The sequence below is a fragment of the Phoenix dactylifera genome, unplaced genomic scaffold (assembly GCF_009389715.1).
Source record: "Phoenix dactylifera cultivar Barhee BC4 unplaced genomic scaffold, palm_55x_up_171113_PBpolish2nd_filt_p 000263F, whole genome shotgun sequence".
Taxonomy (NCBI): Eukaryota; Viridiplantae; Streptophyta; class Magnoliopsida; order Arecales; family Arecaceae; genus Phoenix; species Phoenix dactylifera.
In genome coordinates this window covers 464,899-487,851 of record NW_024067753.1, presented here as the reverse complement: position 1 = coordinate 487,851, position 22,953 = coordinate 464,899, and the positions used below count along the sequence as shown (strand labels likewise).

The 22,953-nt window shown below is 42.1% G+C and overlaps 1 protein-coding gene and 1 long non-coding RNA gene across 2 annotated transcripts; both read right to left on the bottom strand.

Annotated features, from left to right (window-relative positions):
• Window positions 1-2,134: 2,134 nt before the first annotated feature.
• LOC120105338 lies at window positions 2,135-4,355 on the bottom strand. Its single transcript, XR_005507718.1, has 3 exons — window positions 4,105-4,355; window positions 3,133-3,232; window positions 2,135-2,320 (listed from the first exon to the last, which is right to left on the bottom strand). It is a non-coding gene; the product is annotated as an uncharacterized LOC120105338 (long non-coding RNA).
• Window positions 4,356-10,897: 6,542 nt separating this feature from the next.
• Window positions 10,898-13,965, bottom strand: LOC103696915 (adenosylhomocysteinase-like). Its single transcript, XM_008778635.4, has 3 exons — window positions 13,164-13,965; window positions 11,776-12,312; window positions 10,898-11,409 (listed from the first exon to the last, which is right to left on the bottom strand). Exons 1-3 carry the CDS (start codon window positions 13,872-13,874, stop codon window positions 11,200-11,202), a joined length of 1,458 nt encoding a protein of 485 aa, XP_008776857.1. The 5' UTR covers window positions 13,875-13,965; the 3' UTR covers window positions 10,898-11,199.
• Between the last annotated feature and the right edge of the window lie 8,988 nt (window positions 13,966-22,953).

The following is a 22,953-nucleotide window of genomic DNA, read 5'->3' as shown; positions in this document are numbered from 1 at the left end:
TTATATCTCAAAGAAATTAATTTCTCTTGATTCTAATAGAGATCATAATTGGCTTAACATAAATAGGAGAAATCTTTAGTATCAAATGCTCTTAATATTCTATAATCATTTTTCTTTTCTTAACTTTGCCTGTGATTAAATGATCAACCTTTATCTTAGAAAAAAACTGCAAACCTGTTCAAATAGGTATATTAACAATGTCATAGCTAGGAGTCGAAGAACTATATTAAATCATTCCAGGCCCAAGCTTAATCACAGAGCTATCAATCCTGTTAACGCTAAAATTAAGATGCCCCAAAATTCTTCTTAGAATTATCAAAAATAGGAGAGCCCACAACTACTTCCAGTAAGCAAAGAATCAACGACATTCCCCTCTACTAGAAAACTAACTCAAGTCTTCCATAATAATACCTTTCAGATCAAGGTATTATTATTATTATTATTATTATTATTTTTAATCGGTTTCAAAATAACTCAAACCACTACACTTTCGCTGCGCACTTTGATCTAACTCATCAAATTCTCTAAAGTCACAAAATAATTTCTGACCAAAGTATCACTTTGCATCGAGACTAAGAAAATCCAAATTTTAAATTTTAATTGAGCGGAACCTCTAGATCTCTCTGTCCTCAATTTATGTAGAGTATACTAACCATAACTAACACTCAAGCCATTAATCAAGTTTAAGGTCAGTACATGATCTTCACAACCATTTTAGAATTCAAAATATCTAGGTTTAATTTAAAATAAATTAACCTTGGATTTTCTCCGCAATTCGATTAGACAATCTACGTTGATCTTCTTCCCAAAAAGATTTACTTCAAATTCAATGGGTTAAAAGCCATTGAGCCAATACATTATGATTAGAAATTAACTCTATCGATCTCTAGATCTTTCTCCACCAAAATTCTTAACATTCATCAGCAATGCTATATATGATAATTCATGTAAGCATCTCATGATCGAAGTCTTTACTCAATATGACATTTATTAGTGGCTTCATCAACAATGACAAAAGATCCCTGCTCAAATCTTAAACCTAGGCTTGAGTTTTACATTAACACATCAAATAGTCTTCTACAATTACAAGTAAAATCCAGTAGCCCAATCCAAATGTGAGAATTCAAATAATTAGAATTCCCCCATCAATATGCATATTCTATGGCCTCAAAATAATCAAATATATTAATAGGAAATAGACCTATTTGCAATATCCAACATGCCAACACCAGATATAATCCACATACATATTCAACTTCGAAGAACATTCCTTTCAATATTATGAAATCTTCTTAGCTCACTCCAATACTATGAAAGATCTACGTACAAACCCTACTCTAATAATTAGCAAAACCAAAAGTACTATCACATCTACATCCATATCATGTTTGAACTTTCAGGTCACTTACACAACATCTAAACATGACATAACCAATATGCTAAGGCTAACCTTCCTATACTTGCCTTAGGTCTAATCCTCTTTTATCATGATCAAAGACAATTTATCCGGTCCTTGTAAACTTGTAGAATATCAAACCCAATACTTACATCATAAGCATTGAATTTAATTCTGCTACTTTTGTCATATCCCAAGTGATCATAACCTTAAGCTATAATACATTTTTGTCGCAAACCCAAGTGATCTTAATCTTATGCTTTGGTTCTAATTTTGTCACTAATCCCAATGATCTTAAACCTCAAACACTGATGCCACTTATGCTACGGTCCCCAGTAGTCTTAAACCTTAAACTCTGATTTCATTCCTGTCACAATCCCGAGTGATCTTATACATATGCTCAAATTCCAATTTTGTCACTATCCCCAATGATCTTAAATGTCAAACTCTAATGCCGCTAAGGCCACAGTCCCTAGTGGTCTTAAACCTTAGATTACAACATCATTCCTGTTACAATCTCAGGTGATTATAAACCAAGGCTCTGATAGTTTTCCTGTCATAATTTCCCACTCACACTCACCTGAACCTAAACCCTAGGATACCTTAACCTTAAGCTCTGATACCACTCTGTCACGCCCCGAACCCACCTCCCGGGTCCGGCACGTGACCGGCCGCATGAGCCCTAGAGCAATGCCCTAAAGATCATGCAAGGCCTAAGATAAACAACAATTCCAATAATTCCATAAATGCCAAAATTAATGATTAATGAAATTAAATCAAATCCAACCAAAATGTACTGATTTATTACATAATTTTTCAATGTCCATAAACAAAAGATAGATTAACTCCTATCTATCCAGCAATCAGACTCCATGCTGATCTCATTTCTCGTCCCACCCATTGATCTCTACAAATTCAGTGCCTCTGAAAAAGAAAGTAAATGTAGTATGAGCTTTTCCAGCCCAGTAAGAATCCCAACAGCCACACACAGTAATTATGATAAAATGATCAAAACATCAAAATAATATCATTTCATCAAAACGTCAATAAATGTCATTTCATCTTTTCAAAAGCTCAACAACAACAAGTGTATATAATCAGTACATATACACAAATCCTTTTTAGGCTCAACAAACAACAAATATGTAAATAACCATTTTGTATACATAAATCCCTTTTTCACATTTCGTGATTCATTCACGTAATACCATGATTCCCAAGTCTTCAGACTTTTTACTTCTGGCGTTGGACTAACCAAGTTCATGACCCAGTCCAAGACTGCACAAATCCCACGCATAAGCTCGTGGCAGCTATCCCACGCGTAAGCCCGTGGAGGCTATCCTACGCATAAGCTCGTAGAGGCTATCCCACGCGTAAGCCCGTGGAGGCTATCCTACGCATAAGCTCGTAGAGGCTATCCCACGCATAAGCTCGAGGCAGCTATCCTACGCATAAGCTCGTAGAGGCTATCTCATGACAAGGTTAGTCCAATCCATTTTACATGTCTAGTTTTACATGTTTAATCACATTTCAATCACGTCACATATTTTCATAATTTCTCAAAAATATGTTATTCCTTCCCAATTTAATTATTCCAATACTTTCATAATAAACAAAATGCACACCTCATAGTGTCATACAAGCTCAAAAATAAATAGCAACATACTGATAAAATATATCCAACTATAAATCCAATATATGTATAAATAGAAGTGCTCAGATGTAGAGATTCTTACAGAGATTATAGATTGACTCAAACATGGATCCGAATCACAACCTACACGCTGGGGTGCTGAGTCCCCTGATCAAAATCTCCTGGCACCGCCGACTCTTCCTCTACAACATTAATTACAAATCACAAACTAAATCATTTAATATTTAGATATTCTAAACCATAATTCACATCTACTATGGGGTCCATCACCAGGCCCCCAAACATCTCAATTCCTCCAGATCTAGGACAGTCGGGGTGGCCCGACTCCCACCTTGTACCACCGGCCCACGTCGTCGCCAGCCGTGGCCGCTGCCACGCCGGCGATGATGGCCGGTCCCAGTAAACAGACCAACATAAAGGGATGATTCCTCTCTCTTCATGGTTGGGAATACATCTCCCCTTCCCCATTTCTTGGCCCAAGGGCAGCAGCCGCCACCTGCCCAATCCTCGGCCACCACTGGCCGAACCATCGTCGGCCGCCTCTGCTGCAGTCGCCGGCGATGGTGGCCGGCGAAAGAAAGAGAGGAGAGAAGATCCCTCTTCTTCTCCTTCCCTTAAAACCGAAAGGGTCCTCTCCCCCTTTCCTGCATTATTGACAGAAGGCAAGCATCCTCACAGCCACCGTGATGGTGGCTCGGCTGCCCCCCCACCCGACAGCAGCCATGGTGGCCCACGACCGCCGCCGCCGTCGCCGCCGGTGGCCATCCGACGAGGGGAAGAGGAGGAGAGGTTGGGATCCCGAGGAAGAGGACCTCGGATCCACCCTCCCTCATCACATACACAGCCTAGAAAACCCTCTCCGACCTTCATACGAACCCGACCAGCCCCACCGCCATGCATCTCGGCCATCCCGGCGGCCGGCGGCGGCCAAAAATTGGAAAGAAGAGGCCGAAACAGGGGTACCCTGTTTCGGGCTCTTCTCCGATGATTCACCGGCCAACACTTTACCCATGCCACCCAAAATCCAGAAAATAAAACACAAAGGAAGGATTACCTCGGTCCGGCGGGGCGTTCCGGCGATCCTTCCGGCGAGAAATCGGAGAAGGGTCTTGGGTTTTCACGCATGGATCCGAGACTTCTTCTCCCGATTTGTGGGGGATCTTCACCGAGGGAGGGAAAAGCTTCCGGCTTCCTCCGCGGCCGGCCGGTTCCTCCCTCCGGCGCTCGTCTCTCCGGCGATCCCCTCTAATGTCGCCGCTGCCCCCTTTTTTTTTGTGCGTGTGTGTGTTTCTTCTCCCACGATCGTGCCTAGGGCACGATCGTATATGGTGGATGGGCCCGGTCTTTTCGGGCCGGCCCGTCCACCCCTCTTTTTTTTTTTTTTCCTTTTCCGGGGTATTACACATACCATCCATAATGTGTGTTGATTAGAGAAGAAACGTTATAGGTTCTTTGTTTCATATGAACAACTATTCATCCAATAAGATGAAGGATCTTTTTCTACGGCGGAAGAAATCTTAAAAAAATCCTGTGAAATTAACAAATAGGTTAAAAGGAACACAGATCTCACTACTGGCAATCCAAGTGTTTTGCCTCCCAACATCCATGATCACTACCTCTCAGAGAGCTTGTGAAAACTATAGAGGTTTTCTTCTTCTTGTTGTTGAAGCATGATGGCCAACCCTGGCTATTGTAGCCACTATAAAACCATGAAGGTTTTCTTTTGTAGGATCATGATGGCCAACCCTGGCTATTTATAGCCACCATAAAACCACGGAGGTTTTTTTCTGTAGGGTCATAATGGCCAATCCTAGCTATTTATAGCTACTATAAAACCACGGAGATTTTTTTTGTAGGGTCATGATAGCCAATCCTGACTATTTATAGCCACCATAAAACCACAAAGATTTTCTTTTTGTAGGGTCATGAATGGCCAACCCTGGCTATTTATAGCCACCATAAAATCATAGAGATTTTCTTTCGTAGGGTCATAATAGCCAACTCTGGTTTTTTATAGCCACCATAAAACCATAGAGATTTTTCTTTTTTTGTAGAGTCGTGATGGCCAACCCTGGCTATTTATAGCCACCATTAAAAAAAAAAAAAAATTTAGCCAATGATATGCATCGGATCCTTAAAGATCTTTATTCTCAGCCATAGGATCATAGCTGAAAACTATTTTTTATAATTTTCTTATATTCTTTTAATTCCAAATTTTAGTGTTCTACAATTTGTAAAAATGTCCATCAACACTTTACAATTGACCCCCAAGAAAAGACAATTATTTTAATAAAATCTCTTTTGCTTACAATTTTTGTTTATCTATCCTTCCATCACACTATATTCCACATAAACCAATAGGACCGAAAAAATTTTACTGATTAAATCTTTGGCTTATATAATTCTTAATTCTTATTCTATAATTTCTGTTAGACCCCAAAAATTGTTTCTAAAACAACTTTCATAAATAAATATTTATTTATCATAATAAGATATAATGAAAATAATTTTCATAAATCTCACTAGCCAGTTTTCTTTAGGACTTAACCACATACAAATATACTAAATATACTACCTCAAATTGAGGCTAGTGGATTCCTTATTGAGCATCTATGCAAATCTATCTGATGCACTCAAGACCGAACTCTGTTTATTTATTTGATCTCAAGAAGATCATCAACAATTGATTCGATCAAAGTACAAGAACACGCCAAACATCTCTTGACATACCTCTCAGGTCAAAGGACATCTAAACTAATTATATTGAATACTCTTTTCAACATCAGTGATCACTTCCAGAAGATATTAATATTTGGATCCTATTCAGTGAATGTACTCTTACAATGTACCCACTCGTCCGCTTAAGGTCTCTACCTCAATGACGGAGCCTATCATCCTATTATATAGTGGCACAACGAATGTAGGCCTAAAATATGTAACTCAGCCTAGAACAACGTGAATTAATAAGAAACCGAAAAATCACCACTCCGCCCTATGATTCATTAATCATCGGTGTAGTTCTTCTATAATGTTAATCAACATAATTACCATGTGAACATCTTATGTCACAATAAAATATCCAATAAATAAACAAATACATGTAAAAAAATAGAAATAAATAATTCAATAATTAATAAAAATAATTCATACATTGTTTTCTGATGGCATATATGTAACATAAGATGCCTTGGCGTGATAATATAAATTGATTCCATTGACTTGTCAAGGTATTAAGGTGTTGAGTCATCAACATTTATCTCTGCAAACTTCAACGGTGAAAGATACACGGATTGGGTGATCATTGGATATCTTCTATGATTCTCTCTTTCCTTCTCTCTAGCTTTTCTCAAGCTTCACCTTGCACAGGTAGGATTGTCTCTTGCCCTCTTTTCCAAGTTTTCTTTTTTTTTTAAGAACAAAAAGGTCATACAATTTTAATATGAATACATATTTTAAAATTAAAAAATAAAATATCATAAAATAGATAAGGAATAGATATAGAATCAGTCCATATACTGTCACCAAAATGTTCAGTTATATGGAAAGCTATCCAATTCGCAGCACTATTCGTCTCGATAGATTGTAATGCAACTTGCAGCTATCCTCAAAACAAGCATCGGTGTATCATTATAGGAATAAGCGGCTACGATTGACAGCATGCATAGCCACATGATGCATGCCGTGTAGGATATACTTTCTTCTTATTACTAACTAAGTAAATATTCTCCTTGACATCATAGCATATCTAAAAATGTCAGTGCAACTTTATCCGAACAAGAAGAGACTATGCATCCCCATCCCCTAGCTTATATGATCTACAACACCTCTCCAATGAACTCCTATATGCTTTTTTTTTTTGATGTAGACCCTTTTTTAATTATCTCCACAACTTATTCAAAAAAATCTATTCCTTCATATTGTTGTGAAATGATTGAAAGAACTATACAAAATTAAATAGATAGGAGGACATGAATTGAATGTATTCCAAATAATCTTGATTTTGGGACTAACGAATGCAAAACCAAATGTATGACCACTTGTTGCTTGGGTAAAAAGTCGAGCTCAATTCCAATTGGAGCCACCTTCAAGGGATGGGATGAGAATAAAAGTAGAAAATGGGGATTGGCCTCCCCTAATCTCAGAAAAAAAAGGAAAAAAATCATCAAATTGTCTCATCTTTTTAATGAACTACAAGCACTACATGTGCAAATACCAGTGCAGATGTAAAATAGAAGTTACTGGCGCAATCTATTCTAAAGAAAAGAAAGGTGGGAAGGCCACTTATTTGATAGATTAATGGACATAAGTCCAGTTTGTTTTACTTTTTGCAGCGAGTTGGCTGAATATGGAGAACAAATGGGTTGCTTCCACGCCAATATTTGCCATGGATCACAACTTAGTATAATTTTTTCGCAGCTTCTAAATCATTTCTAAGGTTTCTTAGATAGCTACAATTAGTTTTATCAATAGGCAGGCTGGTCCAAGAAGCTTAGAAGTGTAGCCCAAAATAATTTGTGAGCCTGACATCAAAGTTTTAGACCCAGAAGTCCTTTCTTCTAGCTCTAATTCTTGTGAATAAGACTCACTCATAGGCAGGGCCGGCCCGAGCCTTAGGCGACCGAGGCGGTCGCCTAAGGCCCCGGGCCAATGGAAGGCCCCCGGGAGGTGGAGAGAGAGAGAGAGAGAGAGAGAGAGAGAGAGAGAGGGGGGGGGGGGGGGGGGGAGGGAGGAAGGGAGGGAGGGTCTGACCATGACCAAAAGGAAGCAAAGGCCCCATATCCAGTCTTCCCCCTTGATGGAAGGGAGGTGGAGAGTTTCTTGGCCTGCAGAGGGGAAATTTAGGAAGTTGGGGACGGTAGTTTTGTTTTGGATGGAGAGAGAGAGAGAGAGAGGAGGGATTTGGTTGGCTTGATACACGCCTGAAGCTACTCTTATCTTTCATCCCTTCTCTTGTTTGGTTTTGGTCTTGGTTTTCCTTCCCTCACATTACTCCTGATCCAGCTGGGCCATCAGGAAGAAAGGGGGATTGGAAATGGACTTCTTGGAGGGTGGAGATTCTTTTAATTTTCTCCTCTCGGTTTCTTCTCCCCCCTTGGGTGGTAGAGAGAGAAGGAGGGAGGGGGTTGAATGGCTGCTGTGCTGTGATGTTGCGGTTGCTGCTTGGGTACTCACTTGAAGGGGAGATGGAGGGATGGGACTTTTATTAATTAGATGGAGTCAATTTCCCATAATGCCCCTACTTTCTCTTATAGAGAAGCTTCTTTCTGGACAAATTCTTTTCTTTACTTTGACCATGAAGTGCCATGGAATGACCTTTTCCTATTCCGCTCGACATGATAAACAATATTGCCAAGCATTATCTCAGTTATTTAATCAGTTTTATGGCCCTTTTTTTAGGATAATTACTTTTCTGCACTTCCATTCAAAAATAATATTAAATTAAAAAGATTTCTTGCCTATCTTTATTAGATTCATGTATCTTTGTTGAAATAGTGTACTTGATAGCTATCCATTTTCATATCATTTTTTTAAATATTTTATATTTATTAAAAAAATTTATTATTAAAAAAAGGCCTCATTCATTGGATTCGCCTTAGGCCCCCAAATGTATTGGGCCGCCCCTGCTCATAGGTCTTTTCCTTACCAGCATTAAATATCATAGTTAGTTCAAGTAGTGAAGTTTATTTCCTTATGGCAAAGTTTCAGCATTACCGTACACCTAGATCTTCAGATCTTCAAATCAAGCTCCTGCATCGATCGCAATACTTGCACATATAAGCTTTTTTTTTGATAGAAAAACACCACAAACTCGTCGCAACATTTCACCCTGCCGCCCGCTTGGCGGACGGACCGCTCATTATCCTGATTGTTATCTCTACTGAGGTCCCCTCCTATTGCTCTAGCCATAAGCTATGGCAGCTATGCCCACACCCACTCTGGCCCGCCCTGGGAGATCAAAGTGAGCTCAACAGTCAGCCCTTGACGTTAGGGGGTCTTTCACCTTGCTAGATCTATGGAGATATTACAAGTCCTCTGTCCTAGATTTTCTTGCCGCGGCCATCTGGTTCACCGGTGCTACCAAAAAGTATAATGCTTACGTTATTGTGACTGAGATCAAGCATAGGCCCACCCAAGAGAATAGAGAATAGGAAAACAGAAAAATAAAAGAAAACCAAAAGGAGGAGAAAAAGGGTGAAGACAAGAAGTCCAAACCCATGGACCACACTACTTATAAGCCAAACAGACGACCCTGACCTAAGCAAAATATGTATAAAACCCCACTCAAGCTCAGTTTAAATGCAAAAAGCCTGGAACACATCTTCTGAGCCCAAACACTACTATTGCGACTTAAATAACCTACAATATTTATAGGCATATTTGGTTGGGGGAGAAGTAGACTCTAAAATAAAAATTGGAATGAGTGGCTCTTATTCCAGCCATTTGGTTAGGAAAAGTTTCATTTTCATTTTAATTTCAGAAGAGAATAAAAATACGTCGATTCCCCAAAACTCAATCCCTATGCTCTTTCAATATTTAAATTTCATACCGATTTCAATTCTAATTCTAATAGAATATGACCAATTTGATTCGCATTTTAATATATTTCGATCGCAAAGCAAATGCATTTTGGACGGCAACGATGCCTTCAGCACCGCCGCAGATCTTGTATCTTTTTAACGAGGCCACGGGTCTGCAGCGACAACTATTGAAGGCATTTTGTTCAGCCGGTTGGGTTGGGCGGCTCGGTTGGTCCATCATAGACTCTCTAGGATTGAAGGCATTGCATGGGAAATGGGCTACATCATCGTTGACGCCCAAATAAGCCTACAAACAGATCTCGGGAGCAATAAATCATTGTTGCCAAAAGTTCTAAAAGTTTTACAAACAATTTGGGAACAAAGGAATTTCTTATATATGTTTGTTTATTCTGGTTTAATTTTGTTCTTGGATTTTTTTAAAATAGAAATAGTGGAAAAAAATATACCAAGCGCCTTCATTAGTAGAACTTTTGGTGGGCCAGAAAATATTTTTTGACCATCCAAAAATATTTTTTAAAAAATAAGAGTGTTTAGTATAAAAATCGAGAGCTTGTTTTAGTTTTCTAGCAAAACTAAAACAGCTTCTTCGGAAAAGCACTTTAAACATGCATCGAAAAGCTGTTTTGATTTATAATTTTTTTTCTTAGACCAAAATACCTATAATAAAATATTATAATTACAAAAAATATCTTTTTTATATTTATTAATATATAATGATAATAATTATAATATTTTATACTTTTATATTATATTATACTATAAATATAATATAATATTATGATAATATGATATTGTATTATAATTTATATATTTATATATATTATATTTTATTATACTCTGTTATTATCTTTTATCATTATTTTGCTATATGAAAAAGTATTTTCTCGGTTTATTTGCTTTTTATAACTGCCAACAAACAATCCGGCCCAATGGAGTGGTCGAACTCTTTTGTAATAAAAGACAAAAATGAACAAAACCTTCTCTCAGTAAACCAACATTCTTTTTTTTATAGACGGTGATGGATTTTAACCTTTGATTGAATAGAATTTTTTTCTGATTTCTTTCCTAAGTTAGGGTAGTCCGATTTCAGCTTCCGCTCGCTGGTGGTACGTTACACTAACAAGCTTATACCACGCATTTAGAGTCAAGGATGGACGATGCTGAGCTTGGGCCCAGATTTTTTTTTCTTCACTGATATTGACACCGCCAACAGATAGCAATAAAACTAAGAATTAACCTCCCGGTGGGGGCACTGTATACATAAATTCATGATACAGCTATAATGGATAGAAATAAGAAACAGTATCATAGCCAATGAACATGTAAGGGTAAAATATAACTGAAGATGAGAACTGACGGTGTTGCCTTCCAAATTGTGATCAAGAAAGAGGGCCAAAGATAAAAACATATCTGGCCATTACACCACCCCGCACAACCTCATTATTCTTACCAAAACATGACTTCCTCATTCCTCATCTTTGAATTCAAATGCAACCAAATTAATATCCAAACTCATAAAATACCAGAAGGGAAACCGGAGACAACATCACTCCAATCATCTCGACTTTTGCAGCTGCTGTTGCTGCTTCCTGTCATTAGCTCCATCTTTTCTAGTACCTGTAGTGAGCAGGCTTGTAGGGGCCCTCAATTGGAACACTAATGTAGTCGGCCTGGGACGGTGTGAGCTTGGTTAGCTTGGCTCCCAGCTTGCCCAGGTGGAGAGCTGCCACCTTCTCATCCAGATGCTTGGGAAGCACATAGACCTTCTTCTCATACTTGCCGCTTGCCCTCTCCTTCCACAGTTCCAGCTGAGCAATCACCTGCACACATTTTTTTTTTTTTTTTGCAATCAAATTACAAACTCCATCCATATGCCGATAAATAATTCAAGCTAGACTCATCAAATGTAAGATACATTGCATTATAACAAGAGGTTCCTAGTGTCCTAAAAAATTAATCGTAATAGCATCTTTGTATGAGACAATGATCATTGCACAAACTGCAGCAAATACCTAGTAACTTCTTCCAAATTTCTTATGAAAAATCCATGATCTTACTAAAACATTATCCACATAGGATCTTCAGGCAACAAAAGATGCTCCACAAAAGAAAATGCCAATTACAGCAGAACTGTGAAGTCGTCTTAAGAATAAATTGCGATATGATGTTAGTAGGGCGGATTTTACCTGGTTGGTGAAGGAGCAGGACATGACAAAGCTGGGATGGCCGGTGGCACAACCAAGGTTCATCAGACGCCCCTCGGCAAGAACGATGATGCCAGAGTTCGTGTCAGGGAATACCCAGCGATCAGTCTGGGGCTTGATGGTGATGCGCTTGACGCCTGGGTAGGTCTCCAAACCATGCATGTCGATTTCATTGTCAAAGTGGCCGATGTTGCAGACAATCGCGTTGTTCTTCATCTTCCTCATGTCGTCAACCATGATGATATCCTTGTTACCAGTTGTGGTCACAAAGATATCGGCCTCGGAGACCACATCCTTCAGGGTACGAACAGGGATGCCCTCCATCAGGGCCTGAAGCGCACAGATGGGGTCAATCTCTGTGACGATCACCCGGGCTCCAGCTTGCTTCATGGCAGAAGCACAGCCCTTGCCGACATCTCCGTACCCACAGACCACGGCGACCTTGCCGGCAATCATCACATCGGTGGCCCTCATCAGGCCATCAGGAAGAGAGTGGCGGCAACCATAGAGATTGTCGAACTGTTTAAAAAGACCAATAGAAAAAACAGAAATACATAAATAGTCAGAGATCTAGAAATATAAACCTATTTAAAAAAAAAAAATCAAAAACACCTGAGTTTTAAATCTGAGAACTACGAATCCGGATCAATAAATGCAATGAAATGATATGGATCAAATTGACATTTCAAGGCAAAAGCATGTTGAGATTCTCCATTTACTGGCTAAAAATATATCTTATACGATATAAAATTTCAATTTTGCTGCCAGAAAGTCCATATAAATTCCAAGAACTAAACCGTCAATACTCTATAAGCCACTAAAATATTACAATTCTGCAGTCTGACAACAGAATGCTGCAGGATAAAGATTAATTTTTTTTAAAACAAAAACCTGAGTCTATATTAGATACCAGATTAATCAAAGTTAGGTCACTTCAAGATATAAAAACACCGACTTTAGTGATTAAATATAAATTATTGAAATGAAATGAAAAAAAGATCTACTCTTTTCAGGAAAGCTCAAGTTGTATATATAGAACCCTATATTACTAGATCCAGATCTCTAAAGAATCTACTAACAAAATTAACAAAAGAACAGTTATTACGCTGCTCTAAGTTAGTAATACAGCAATTACAATCTGATCTATCTCCAGTAACTAGATCTAAACGATAATTTGAAAAGAGAAAAGCAATTGCTAGCTAGCAGAAATAAACCGGCGGAAGTAAAGCAGTAAACACTAGATCCGGATCAGATAACACGATCGATGGAAAAAATAACATCAGATCTGGGACTCGAGCACAGAGGAAGGAAGGAGATAATAGATCTGGATGGACTGATCTAGATCGGTAGAAGTAGTTTTTTTCCTTCACCTTGCTCTTGGTGACGGAGTCGTTGACGTTGATGGCCGGGAAGAGAAGGGCCCCGCTGGCCTGCATCTGGTAGAGCCTCTTGACGCCGGTGGTGGTCTCCTCGGAGACGCCCACGAGCCTCTCCTTCATCCTGCGGTACTTGCTGGGATTCACCTTGATGCTGTCCCGGATGAGCCCCAGCACGATCTGGAACTCGACGTTGTCGGTGGAGGTCGGATCGGGCATCTTTCCCGTCTTCTCGTACTCCTCCTCGGCCTTGACGCCCTCGTGGATGAGGAGGGTGGCGTCTCCGCCGTCGTCGACGATGAGGTCGGGGCCACCGGCGGGGCCCCAGTCGAGGCAGCGCTCGGTGCACCACCAGTACTCCTGGAGGGTCTCGCCCTTCCAGGCGAAGACGGCGGCGGAGTCGCGGGCGATGGCGGCGGCGGCGTGGTCCTGGGTGGAGAAGATGTTGCAGGAACACCAGCGGACCTCAGCGCCGAGGGCGGTGAGGGTCTCGATGAGGACGGCGGTCTGGATGGTCATGTGGAGGGAGCCGGTGATGCGTGCGCCCTTGAAGGGCTGGGAGGGGCCGAACTCGGCGCGGCAGGCCATGAGGCCGGGCATTTCGACCTCGGCGAGCTCGATCTCCAGGCGGCCGAAGTCGGCCTGGGAGAGGTCCTTCACCTTGTACTCGCGCCCGGAGGAGGTCTTCTCTACGAGGAGAGCCATAGCGATGGCGATAACTTCCTCTTCTTTTATCTCGAGATCGGGCAGGGAGGAAGAGGAAGGAGAGAGCTTTGGGGGGGAGGGGGAAGCGGCGAGCAGAAAGGAAGGAATGGGAGGGGTAATTTATAGATGGGGATGGTGGGGATGGACGGATGGATGAGTAGTTGGGATGGATATGGAGGATATGGACCGTTGGATGAGAGTCGAGCGAGTGCGGACCCTGTGGGCTGTGGCGCAGCGATGAAAGCTGGATCCGTTGCTGTTGAGATAAATGGACTTTGGATTTGGTAAATGGTAAATTGGTAATCATGTCCATAATTACTTTTAACCCCGCCATGAGTATATATATATATATATATATATATATATATATATATATATATATATATATATATATTGTTGCTGGAATTTGAACTCGGGGGCGGCCGCGAACCGAGGAGGAGGAGGAGCTCCGGCGAACACTGGCGGACGGCGATCCGTCGGCGGGCGGCGTCCTCCATCTGGGTGCATGCAGAAAAGCCGGTGGCCGGGCTTTTCCGGCGCCGGCCCTCCAATGCCTAAGTCAGAGGGGGGCTTAATTTTGGAGAAGAGAGAGGGACTGTATGTGAAGTCCGAAAAATCTCCTTGGGAGGAAGAAGCCTCTCCTTTTTAGAGGGAGAAGCTCCCCTTTTATAGGGAGAATGGCAGGGTTACCTGTGATGTGACTGGGCAAATTAATGGGTTACCGTCACGATTGGACGTGGGCGTGTGAAGTAATGAGTTGCCGTGGATGGCCCGTTTCCATCATGGGAGGAGATGGCGTGTAGCCAGAGCTTGCTTGTGGCGCGCAGTGCAGTACATTCTTGGGAATGGTGAGGCGTTGACAGTCGTAGCAGGGTATGGTTTCTGATTAATATGGCGTGGCGTGGCCGGCAAGTAAAGCATGGTGCGGTGAGGCTGCTGCAGGGGATGGCCGCAGCATATAGACGACGAGGTCGGCCTTCTGAGGTCAGCTCAGCCTTTTGGTCTCGGCCTTCTGTGCTCGGCCTTCTGAGCTCGGCAGCCTTCTGTGCTCGGCAGCCTTCTGATTCGGCCTTCTGTGCTCGTCAACATGGATGAGCTCGGCAGCCTTCTGAGCTCGGCTTGCATGAGCTCGGCTCGGCCTGCATGGTGAGCTCGGCTCGGCCTTTTGAGCTCGGCAGCATGGATGAGCTCGGCAGCATTCTGAGCTCGGCCTGCATGATGAGCTCGGCCTGCATGGTGAGCTCCGGCTTGTTGTCAGATTTGGCGCGCTTTAATTGTACGTGTGGGGTGGTCTATTTTTCCCCCAACACTACCTCCGACTTCCGAGTTCGAGCTGCTTTTTGGCTCGGACGAAGGAAGTAGTCCAGTCGTTGATCATCCTGTGATATAGCCAAATATATATGAAGATGTGCGTGCCAAGTAGGGTGTACCTCTCATGCAGTTGGAGTCAAGTGCTTCAGGTCGACTCAGCAGCCTTCTTTGGCTTGTGGTTGACTCAGCTCTCGAGAACGTCGAGACGACGCGGCAGATCTTCCGCGTCGCACTTCTCCCAGCTGACAAGGTGAAAATTCAGGCCATGAGCCTTTTTTTACTGTCGGAGTCGAGCGTCTTACGCCGAGGTCGGCAGCTTTGCTCCTCGACTAACTTTTGTGGACGCTCTTTTGTTCGGGGTCCGCTTTCTAGGGACGCCGGCACAATAGGAGAAATAGCTGCCATTGGAGATCTGTGTGGGCGTTGCTTTGTTGTTATCCACGAACATTTTGGGGGTGCTTTGTTGCCAATCACGAACATTTTGGGGGGCCGCGAAGGTACTACCCCATCATCCCGAGGTCGAGGGAGCTCGGGCTCACTGTCGACTCGTCGGGGCATCTCGACTTTAGTCGAGGAGGCGCTACGGGAGGCCGCGAAGGTACTACCCCGTTGTTGGTGTTGAGGGCCGCGAAGGTACTACCCCGTCTTTCCGAAGTGTCGAGGGGTCTGGGCACGCACTGTCGACACTCGGGGCATCTCGACCTTAGTCGAGGAGGCGCTACGGGGGGCCGCGAAGGTACTACCCCGTTGTTGATGTTGAGCGCCACAGAGGGCCGCGAAGGTACTACCCCGTCTTCCCGAAGTGTCGAGGGGTCTGGGCACGCACTGTCGACACTCGGGGCATCCCAAACTTAGTCGGGGCATCATTGGAGATACATACAGGAGATGGATTTCGTTGGCGATCGTGCGCCCTTATTCGGAGCGGGGCGACGTTGGAGATAGGGATACCCGTAGGTCATTTTTTGGATTCTCCGACCTAAAAATAGATGAAATATTGAAATTATTTGAAGCCAAAGTGGCATCCTGTACCTTCTGGAGATATTTTGATGGCTCTCGAGCTTTGAAGTCCCTCAGGACTTGGCTCAGCACCGGCCTTCTTTGGCTCGATTTTCTGGGAGGGGTGTTCTGCGCTCGGGCTTCTGAGCTCGCGCTTATGAGCTCAGCAGCCTTCTGGTCTCGGCCTTCTGAGCTCGGCCTGCATGAGCTCGGCCTGGATGAGACTGCTGCAGGTCGTGGCTGCAGCATGTGGATGACGAGCTCGGCCTTCTGAGCTCGGCCTGGATGAGACTGCTGCAGGTCGTGGCTGCAGCATGTGGATGACGAGCTCGGCCTTCTGAGCTCGGCCTGGATGAGACTGCTGCAGGTCGTGGCTACAGCATGTGGATGACGAGCTCGGCCTTCTGAGCTCGGCTCGGCCTGCATGAGCTCGGCCTGGATGAGACTGCTGCAGGTCGTGGCTGCAGCATGTGGATGACGAGCTCGGCCTTCTGAGCTCGGCTCGGCCTTCTGAGCTCGGCCTGGACGAGACTGCTGCAGGTCGTGGCTGCAGCATGTGGATGACGAGCTCGGCCTTCTGAGCTCGGCCTGGATGAGACTGCTGCAGGTCGTGGCTGCAGCATGTGGATGACGAGCTCGGCCTTCTGAGCTCGGCTCGGCCTGCATGAGCTCGGCCTGGATGAGACTGCTGCAGGTCGTGGCTGCAGCATGTGGATGACGAGCTCGGCCTTCTGAGCCCAGCTCGGCCTGCATGAGCTTGGCCTGGATGAGCTCGGCAGCCCTCTGTGTACGGCCGGGGCTTCGGTGATGGCGACGCTCTGAAGGAGAGCAACGTCACGAGCGCCGTCGTAAGGACTTACACCCATGAGGAGGGAGTACATAACTCTCCTTCTCCAGACCTCAGCTTTTATTTCTCTTTCCCTCCAACTCGTTGATGTGAGACTTGGGCTACTACTTCTCACTAGTTGCCCCCACGTACGTCGTTGTAGCGGGAGCCATGCCTGATTCGAGATGGCTCGGGAGAAAGTTTCTTCCTCTGCTTAACATGAACCCGTGGAGGCGGCACAGGAGGAGCCTCCACTTGTTGCAGGCTTTGGGCTGCAATGGCTAGCGCTTGGACTTGCTGCACTAGCGCGTCGAAGTGCTCGGGTTGGACTTGTGGAGCTTGATCTGCCGGAGGTCTTGGTGGTGGATTCTGGACTGAGCGCCTGGGGCTTGGAGCATGATGCCGGGAGGTATCAGAGACTCCTCTGCTCCTTAGTTTCATGGCCACAACTCGGTCCCTTCCTCTAGCGCCAACTGTTGCTGGAATTTGGACCCGGGGGCGGCCGCGAACCGAGGAGGAGGAGGAGCTCCGGCGAACACTGGCGGACGGCGATCCGTCGGCGGGCGGCGTCCTCCGTCTGGGTGCCTGCAGAAAAGCCGGTGGCCGGGCTTTTCCGGCGCCGGCACTCCGATGCCTAAGTCAGAGGGGGGCTTAATTTTGGAGAAGAGAGAGAGACTGTATGTGAAGTCCGAAAAATCCCCTTGGGAGGAAGAAGCCTCCCCTTTTTAGAGGGAGAAGCTCCCCTTTTATAGGGAGAGTGGCAGGATTACCTGTGATGTGACTGGGCGAATTAATGGGTTACCGTCACGATTGGACGTGGGCGTGTGAAGTAATGAGTTGCCGTGGATGGCCCGTTTCCATCATGGGAGGAGATGGCGTGTAGCCAGAGCTTGCTTGTGGCGCGCAGTGCAGTACATTCTTGGGAATGGTGAGGCGTTGACAGTCGTAGCAGGGTATGGTTTCTGATTAATATGGCGTGGCGTGGCCGGCAAGTAAAGCATGGTGCGGTGAGGCTGCTGCAGGGGATGGCCGCAGCATATAGACGACGAGGTCGGCCTTCTGAGGTCAGCTCAGCCTTTTGGTCTCGGCCTGCTGTGCTCGGCCTTCTGTGCTCGGCCTGCTGTGCTCGGCCTTCTGAGCTCGGCAGCCTTCTGTGCTCGGCAGCCTTCTGGTTCGGCCTTCTGTGCTCGGCAACATGGATGAGCTCGGCAGCCTTCTGAGCTCGGCTTGCATGAGCTCGGCTCGGCCTTCTGAGCTCGGCTCGGCCTGCATGGTGAGCTCGGCTCGGCCTTCTGAGCTCGGCAGCATGGATGAGCTCGGCAGGATTCTGAGCTCGGCCTGCATGATGAGCTCGGCCTGCATGGTGAGCTCAGGCTTGTTGTCAGATTTGGCGCGCTTTAATTGTACGTGTGGGGTGGTCTATTTTTCCCCCAACATATATATATATATATATATATTGTTACACCGGTTGCTCATACGTATATGAGCATATCTAATATAAAAAAAATACATAGTGTAGGAAAGCAAGTGCCGAGTCTTGATCCATCTAAATAATCTTTCTTATATAATGTACCAAGGCAACCCAACCTGCCACGCTGTCTGTCTTTCTCTAAATAAGAGAAGCTGGAAAAGTATCCCACTCCACCTCGAGAAAATAACATATGAAACAACTCATGGCCACACAGTGATGACATAATTTGCTTGGATGGGACACTGATGCATATGGGATAGAGAAACAGCTGCAGTAAAAGATAAAAGATAGATGTTTAGATAAAGCTTTCTTTTTTATTATTTATGTAATTTGATTAATGTAGTCTCATTTTTTTTATTAGTGTAGTTTATTTGTCCCATAAGTTTTCAGTTATTTAAAGAGACCAAGATATTCCAACTTTAGGTGATTTACTTGTCCTATTTAATGCTTATCTTAATCATTTTGTTTGAGAGAGAGAATAAAATAGTATGCATTTGATATAAAGATTATAATTATACAATGTATCGAATGCAACTAGTAGAGGGGATACAATCACTATCATTATTCATTACTCTTCAAATAAAATTTGAGTTATAATATAGCTAAACCGGATCTTGGTACATGCATTGCACATGAAAGTAAGTATGACTACCTAATATTCATCCACCTTACTAGATTTGTTTTTCTATTGAGAGTTCAATTTGTAAAAAGGAAGAGGAGTCTCTTTTTTATGTTTGAAATAAAGGATTGTTGCAATGAAAAGAGTCTCATGAGAGTTCTTAAGAGAGATAAGAGGAGGTCCACTGTGAGTTGGATATTTCTTTCTTGTGCAACTAGGACTTGATAAGATTAAATATAACTTCTTTGAACTACATGATGAGATAAAAGTATGGAAAAGTATAATTTATTTGGCTCATCGTGTTTTTACCGTCATTGTAAGCCTTGTATTTTAATGACAAAGGGACTCAATAGAGAAAGTCAATGGTTTTATAAGTAATTTTCAAGAGTCCATTCCTTCTGAACTTTTATTTCGCATGTTTCTTTCGCTTTTCCATCTTATCTCTATTTCTTTATATTATATGATTCTACATGAAATTAAGAGTGGCAATTTATGGCCCGATCCATAAACAACTCACTTTAAGCAGCTTTGGATTTAATATAAATAGATTTGGATCGTAAATGAGTTAACTCGTCTAAACCTAATGGGTTGGATTCAGGTTTAAACCTTCTACTCGTTTAACCTATTTTGACTCGTTTAATAATTATATCAGGTTATGATCTGACCCGTTTAATTTATTTTAAATTTGTTTAACTTGTTTCTGACCTATTTAATCTGACTCACTTAACCTGTTTAATTTGTTTAAATCTATTTAACCTGTTAAAAATCCGTTTGAACCATTTAACATGTTTAACAAATAGATTATGTGGATCGGATCATGTTACCTATTTAATAAACAGGTTGGATTCAAATTTAAAATTTTGACCTATTTAATGAATAGGTCAGGTTTGCGTTCATGAATTTTTGACATGATCTGCATCTAACCCAACCTGTATCTAGCCTTACCCGACCTGATTGCCAAGTCTACATGAAATGTGCTAAACAATATGGCCACCCATCTCTCTTTACTTACATGACATCCATATCTTATATCTTATTTGAAGAATATATAGAGTTTATTAGAATTTAAAGCATCCACTTTCTAGTTCATCCATCTCTTATTTACTTCAATTGATAAGTGCTTGTGATCAAAATTAATTTATGATCTCATGATAAATATGCATCATTTTGTTGAAAGATTTTATTTTTGTGATCACAATATATGTCAAATTTTCCTTCTTATATGGTAACAACATTCAATTTATTGAAAATCCAACAAATTATCTTCAAGAGTTCTCTTTCTATATAGTATAAAGATGGCATTGGCATGTGCAATATATATAAGAGAAAGTATTGAACGTTCAAGAATCAGTTAACTTTTTATCATTCATGTAACTTGATTGATATATCTCATTTGTTAGTAATAGGATATTACTTTTATGAACAAAAGGGAGGAGATAGAAAGAGTTTAAATAAATTAGATGTATTTATCAAAAAAATATAATAACTTATACTTCCAAATTTGTCTTAAAAGATGGGATAATTAACTATTATAACTAGTTAAATGCTACACCTAGAAGTTTGTTTTATAATGTAGCAAAAGATATATAGTGTTGGGCATTCCTGATACACATGAGACGAAACATTAGATGGATGAACATTTTCTAATAGATGTACTATGGTTTTTAGTTAACATAGTCCCGTCCTTTTGCTCTCCTAATAACTCAATAAATTAATTCTATTTTTATTAAATAAAGAGTTATATGCAATATTTTATATATGAACAAGTAGTAAAATTTAGTAGAGATGATGGCTTGGGGATCACAAAAGCTTAAATAATTTACATTTTAATAGTAGAGACGTACAAATAAGCTTCCCTCACATAAAAAGGTTCTCAAATTTACCATGTGTGCTAGACTTTGGGCATTCATATTACATATCCACCTTCAAGAACAACAAAACCCAAATTTTGATTAGCAATATAGATTTTATAGAAAGGCAAAATAATAAAAAGTTTAGAATTATAATTAAAAGGTGCATTGATATTATAACTGTTTAAAATGCAACCCAATAGTCTTTGTGAATCATACTACGCATCATATGCACAATAACTATGAATGGTATTAAATATGAAGACTATTAGCATTACGTAGCTTAAACCTGGGTTTCATTCTGATTGTAAAATCATTGACAATTACGTTGTAACCTCGAAATTTATATTCTGTATCTCAATCTCAGTCTTCATAATAGTGGCTAGAGCAAGGAGAAAGTACATATAGGTAGCTAAAGAGTAAAGAGTATGGCATTATAACAAATACAAAAAGGTTCAAAAACTATAGGTCTAATCCCATATTGCCACATAGCTCTAAGTGAAAAATAAAAGATATTACAATCATACGGAAAACATCAAGAACAAAATATCTCTAGTCATATGCGTCTATTTTTCTTGTGAAGAGCACCAAATGGAATGTGACAAATTGCATACCTAAACATGCAATATATGAAGTATTTTCTTAGACATGCTAGATATATTAAGCTAGTAATTTTTGATGCTACATCTTAGAGCTATTGCCCATCTATTTAGAGTCTAGTGGCACTTCCTTGCATGAAGGCCCGAAATAGCTTTAGCGATAACAAGAAGCTTGACACCCAAAAAAACAACATTCCTTTTTCTTTTCCATTAGATGCTAAAAAATCTTTTTGATTATAATAAACTAAACAGAAAATCGGCAGCTACTTTCCATACCATATACGAGGGCATGCCTATCTACAAATTGTTAGTCTGTAACGTAATGATAAAATATTATTTTCCATGCCTTTAGCTATGTATTTGACCTCAAGAAGCTTTTGTTTGAGGTTGAACTGATCGTTTTCTATAGTGCATTCAAAATCTAGAAAGAATTCATGGGAATGAGTTATCTATGAAATTATTGGCCATGTTTGCTTCTCTTGGATATTTAAAAAACAGAAATTCTTCTTTTGACATAGGTTACCTTTGATTAAAGTAAACTTTTCTCAATTCTCAGCAGTTAACTACAAGGTGAAATGATGGTCACCTTCATTTATATATGTTTATTGTTTTCTTATCAAGGATCTCTTTAGGGTGCTTAAATTATTCTTGTTATAACAACCAATGGTATTTTAGTATTTTAACAATTTAACTATTTGTTATTAAAAAAATTAATTTAAGGTGAGTATCTGATTATGCTCAAGCTCATTCAATCTCATGAAGCTTACATGTTTTCATATGCAAACCACAAAGTATATTATTGTACAGCTATAACGTTAACTTATGTAAGGCCATCAAAAGTCAAATATGATACAAGTTATCTTTTTAGGTACTATTGGTGGAAAAATGGACCACCCCACAAATGCAATTATAGCACCCAAATCCTTCCGCTCTCGAGCTCATCTAGTGCTCGGGCTCTTCCGCTCTCGAGCTCATCGAGTGCTCGGGCTCTTCCGCTCTCGAGCTCATCGAGTGCTCGGGCTCTTCCGCCCTCGAGCTCATCGAGCGCTCGGGCTCTTCCGCCCTCGAGCTCATCGAGCGCTCGGGCTCTTCCGCCCTCGAGCTCATCGAGCGCTCGGGCTCTTCCGCCCTCGAGCTCATCGAGCGCTCGGGCTCTTCCGCCCTCGAGCTCATCGAAGAGCTCGGGCTCTTCCGCCCTCGAGCTCATCCAGTGCTCGGGCTCTTCCGCCCTCGAGCTCATCAAGTGCTCGGGCTCTTCCGCCCTCGAGCTCATCGAGTGCTCGGCCTCTTCAGCCCTCGAGCTCATCAAGTGCTCGTGCTCGGGCTCTTCCGCTCTCGAGCCCAGAAGGCCGAGACCAGCGAGCCGAGCACAGCAGGCCGAGCACAGAAGGCCGAGACCAGAAGGCC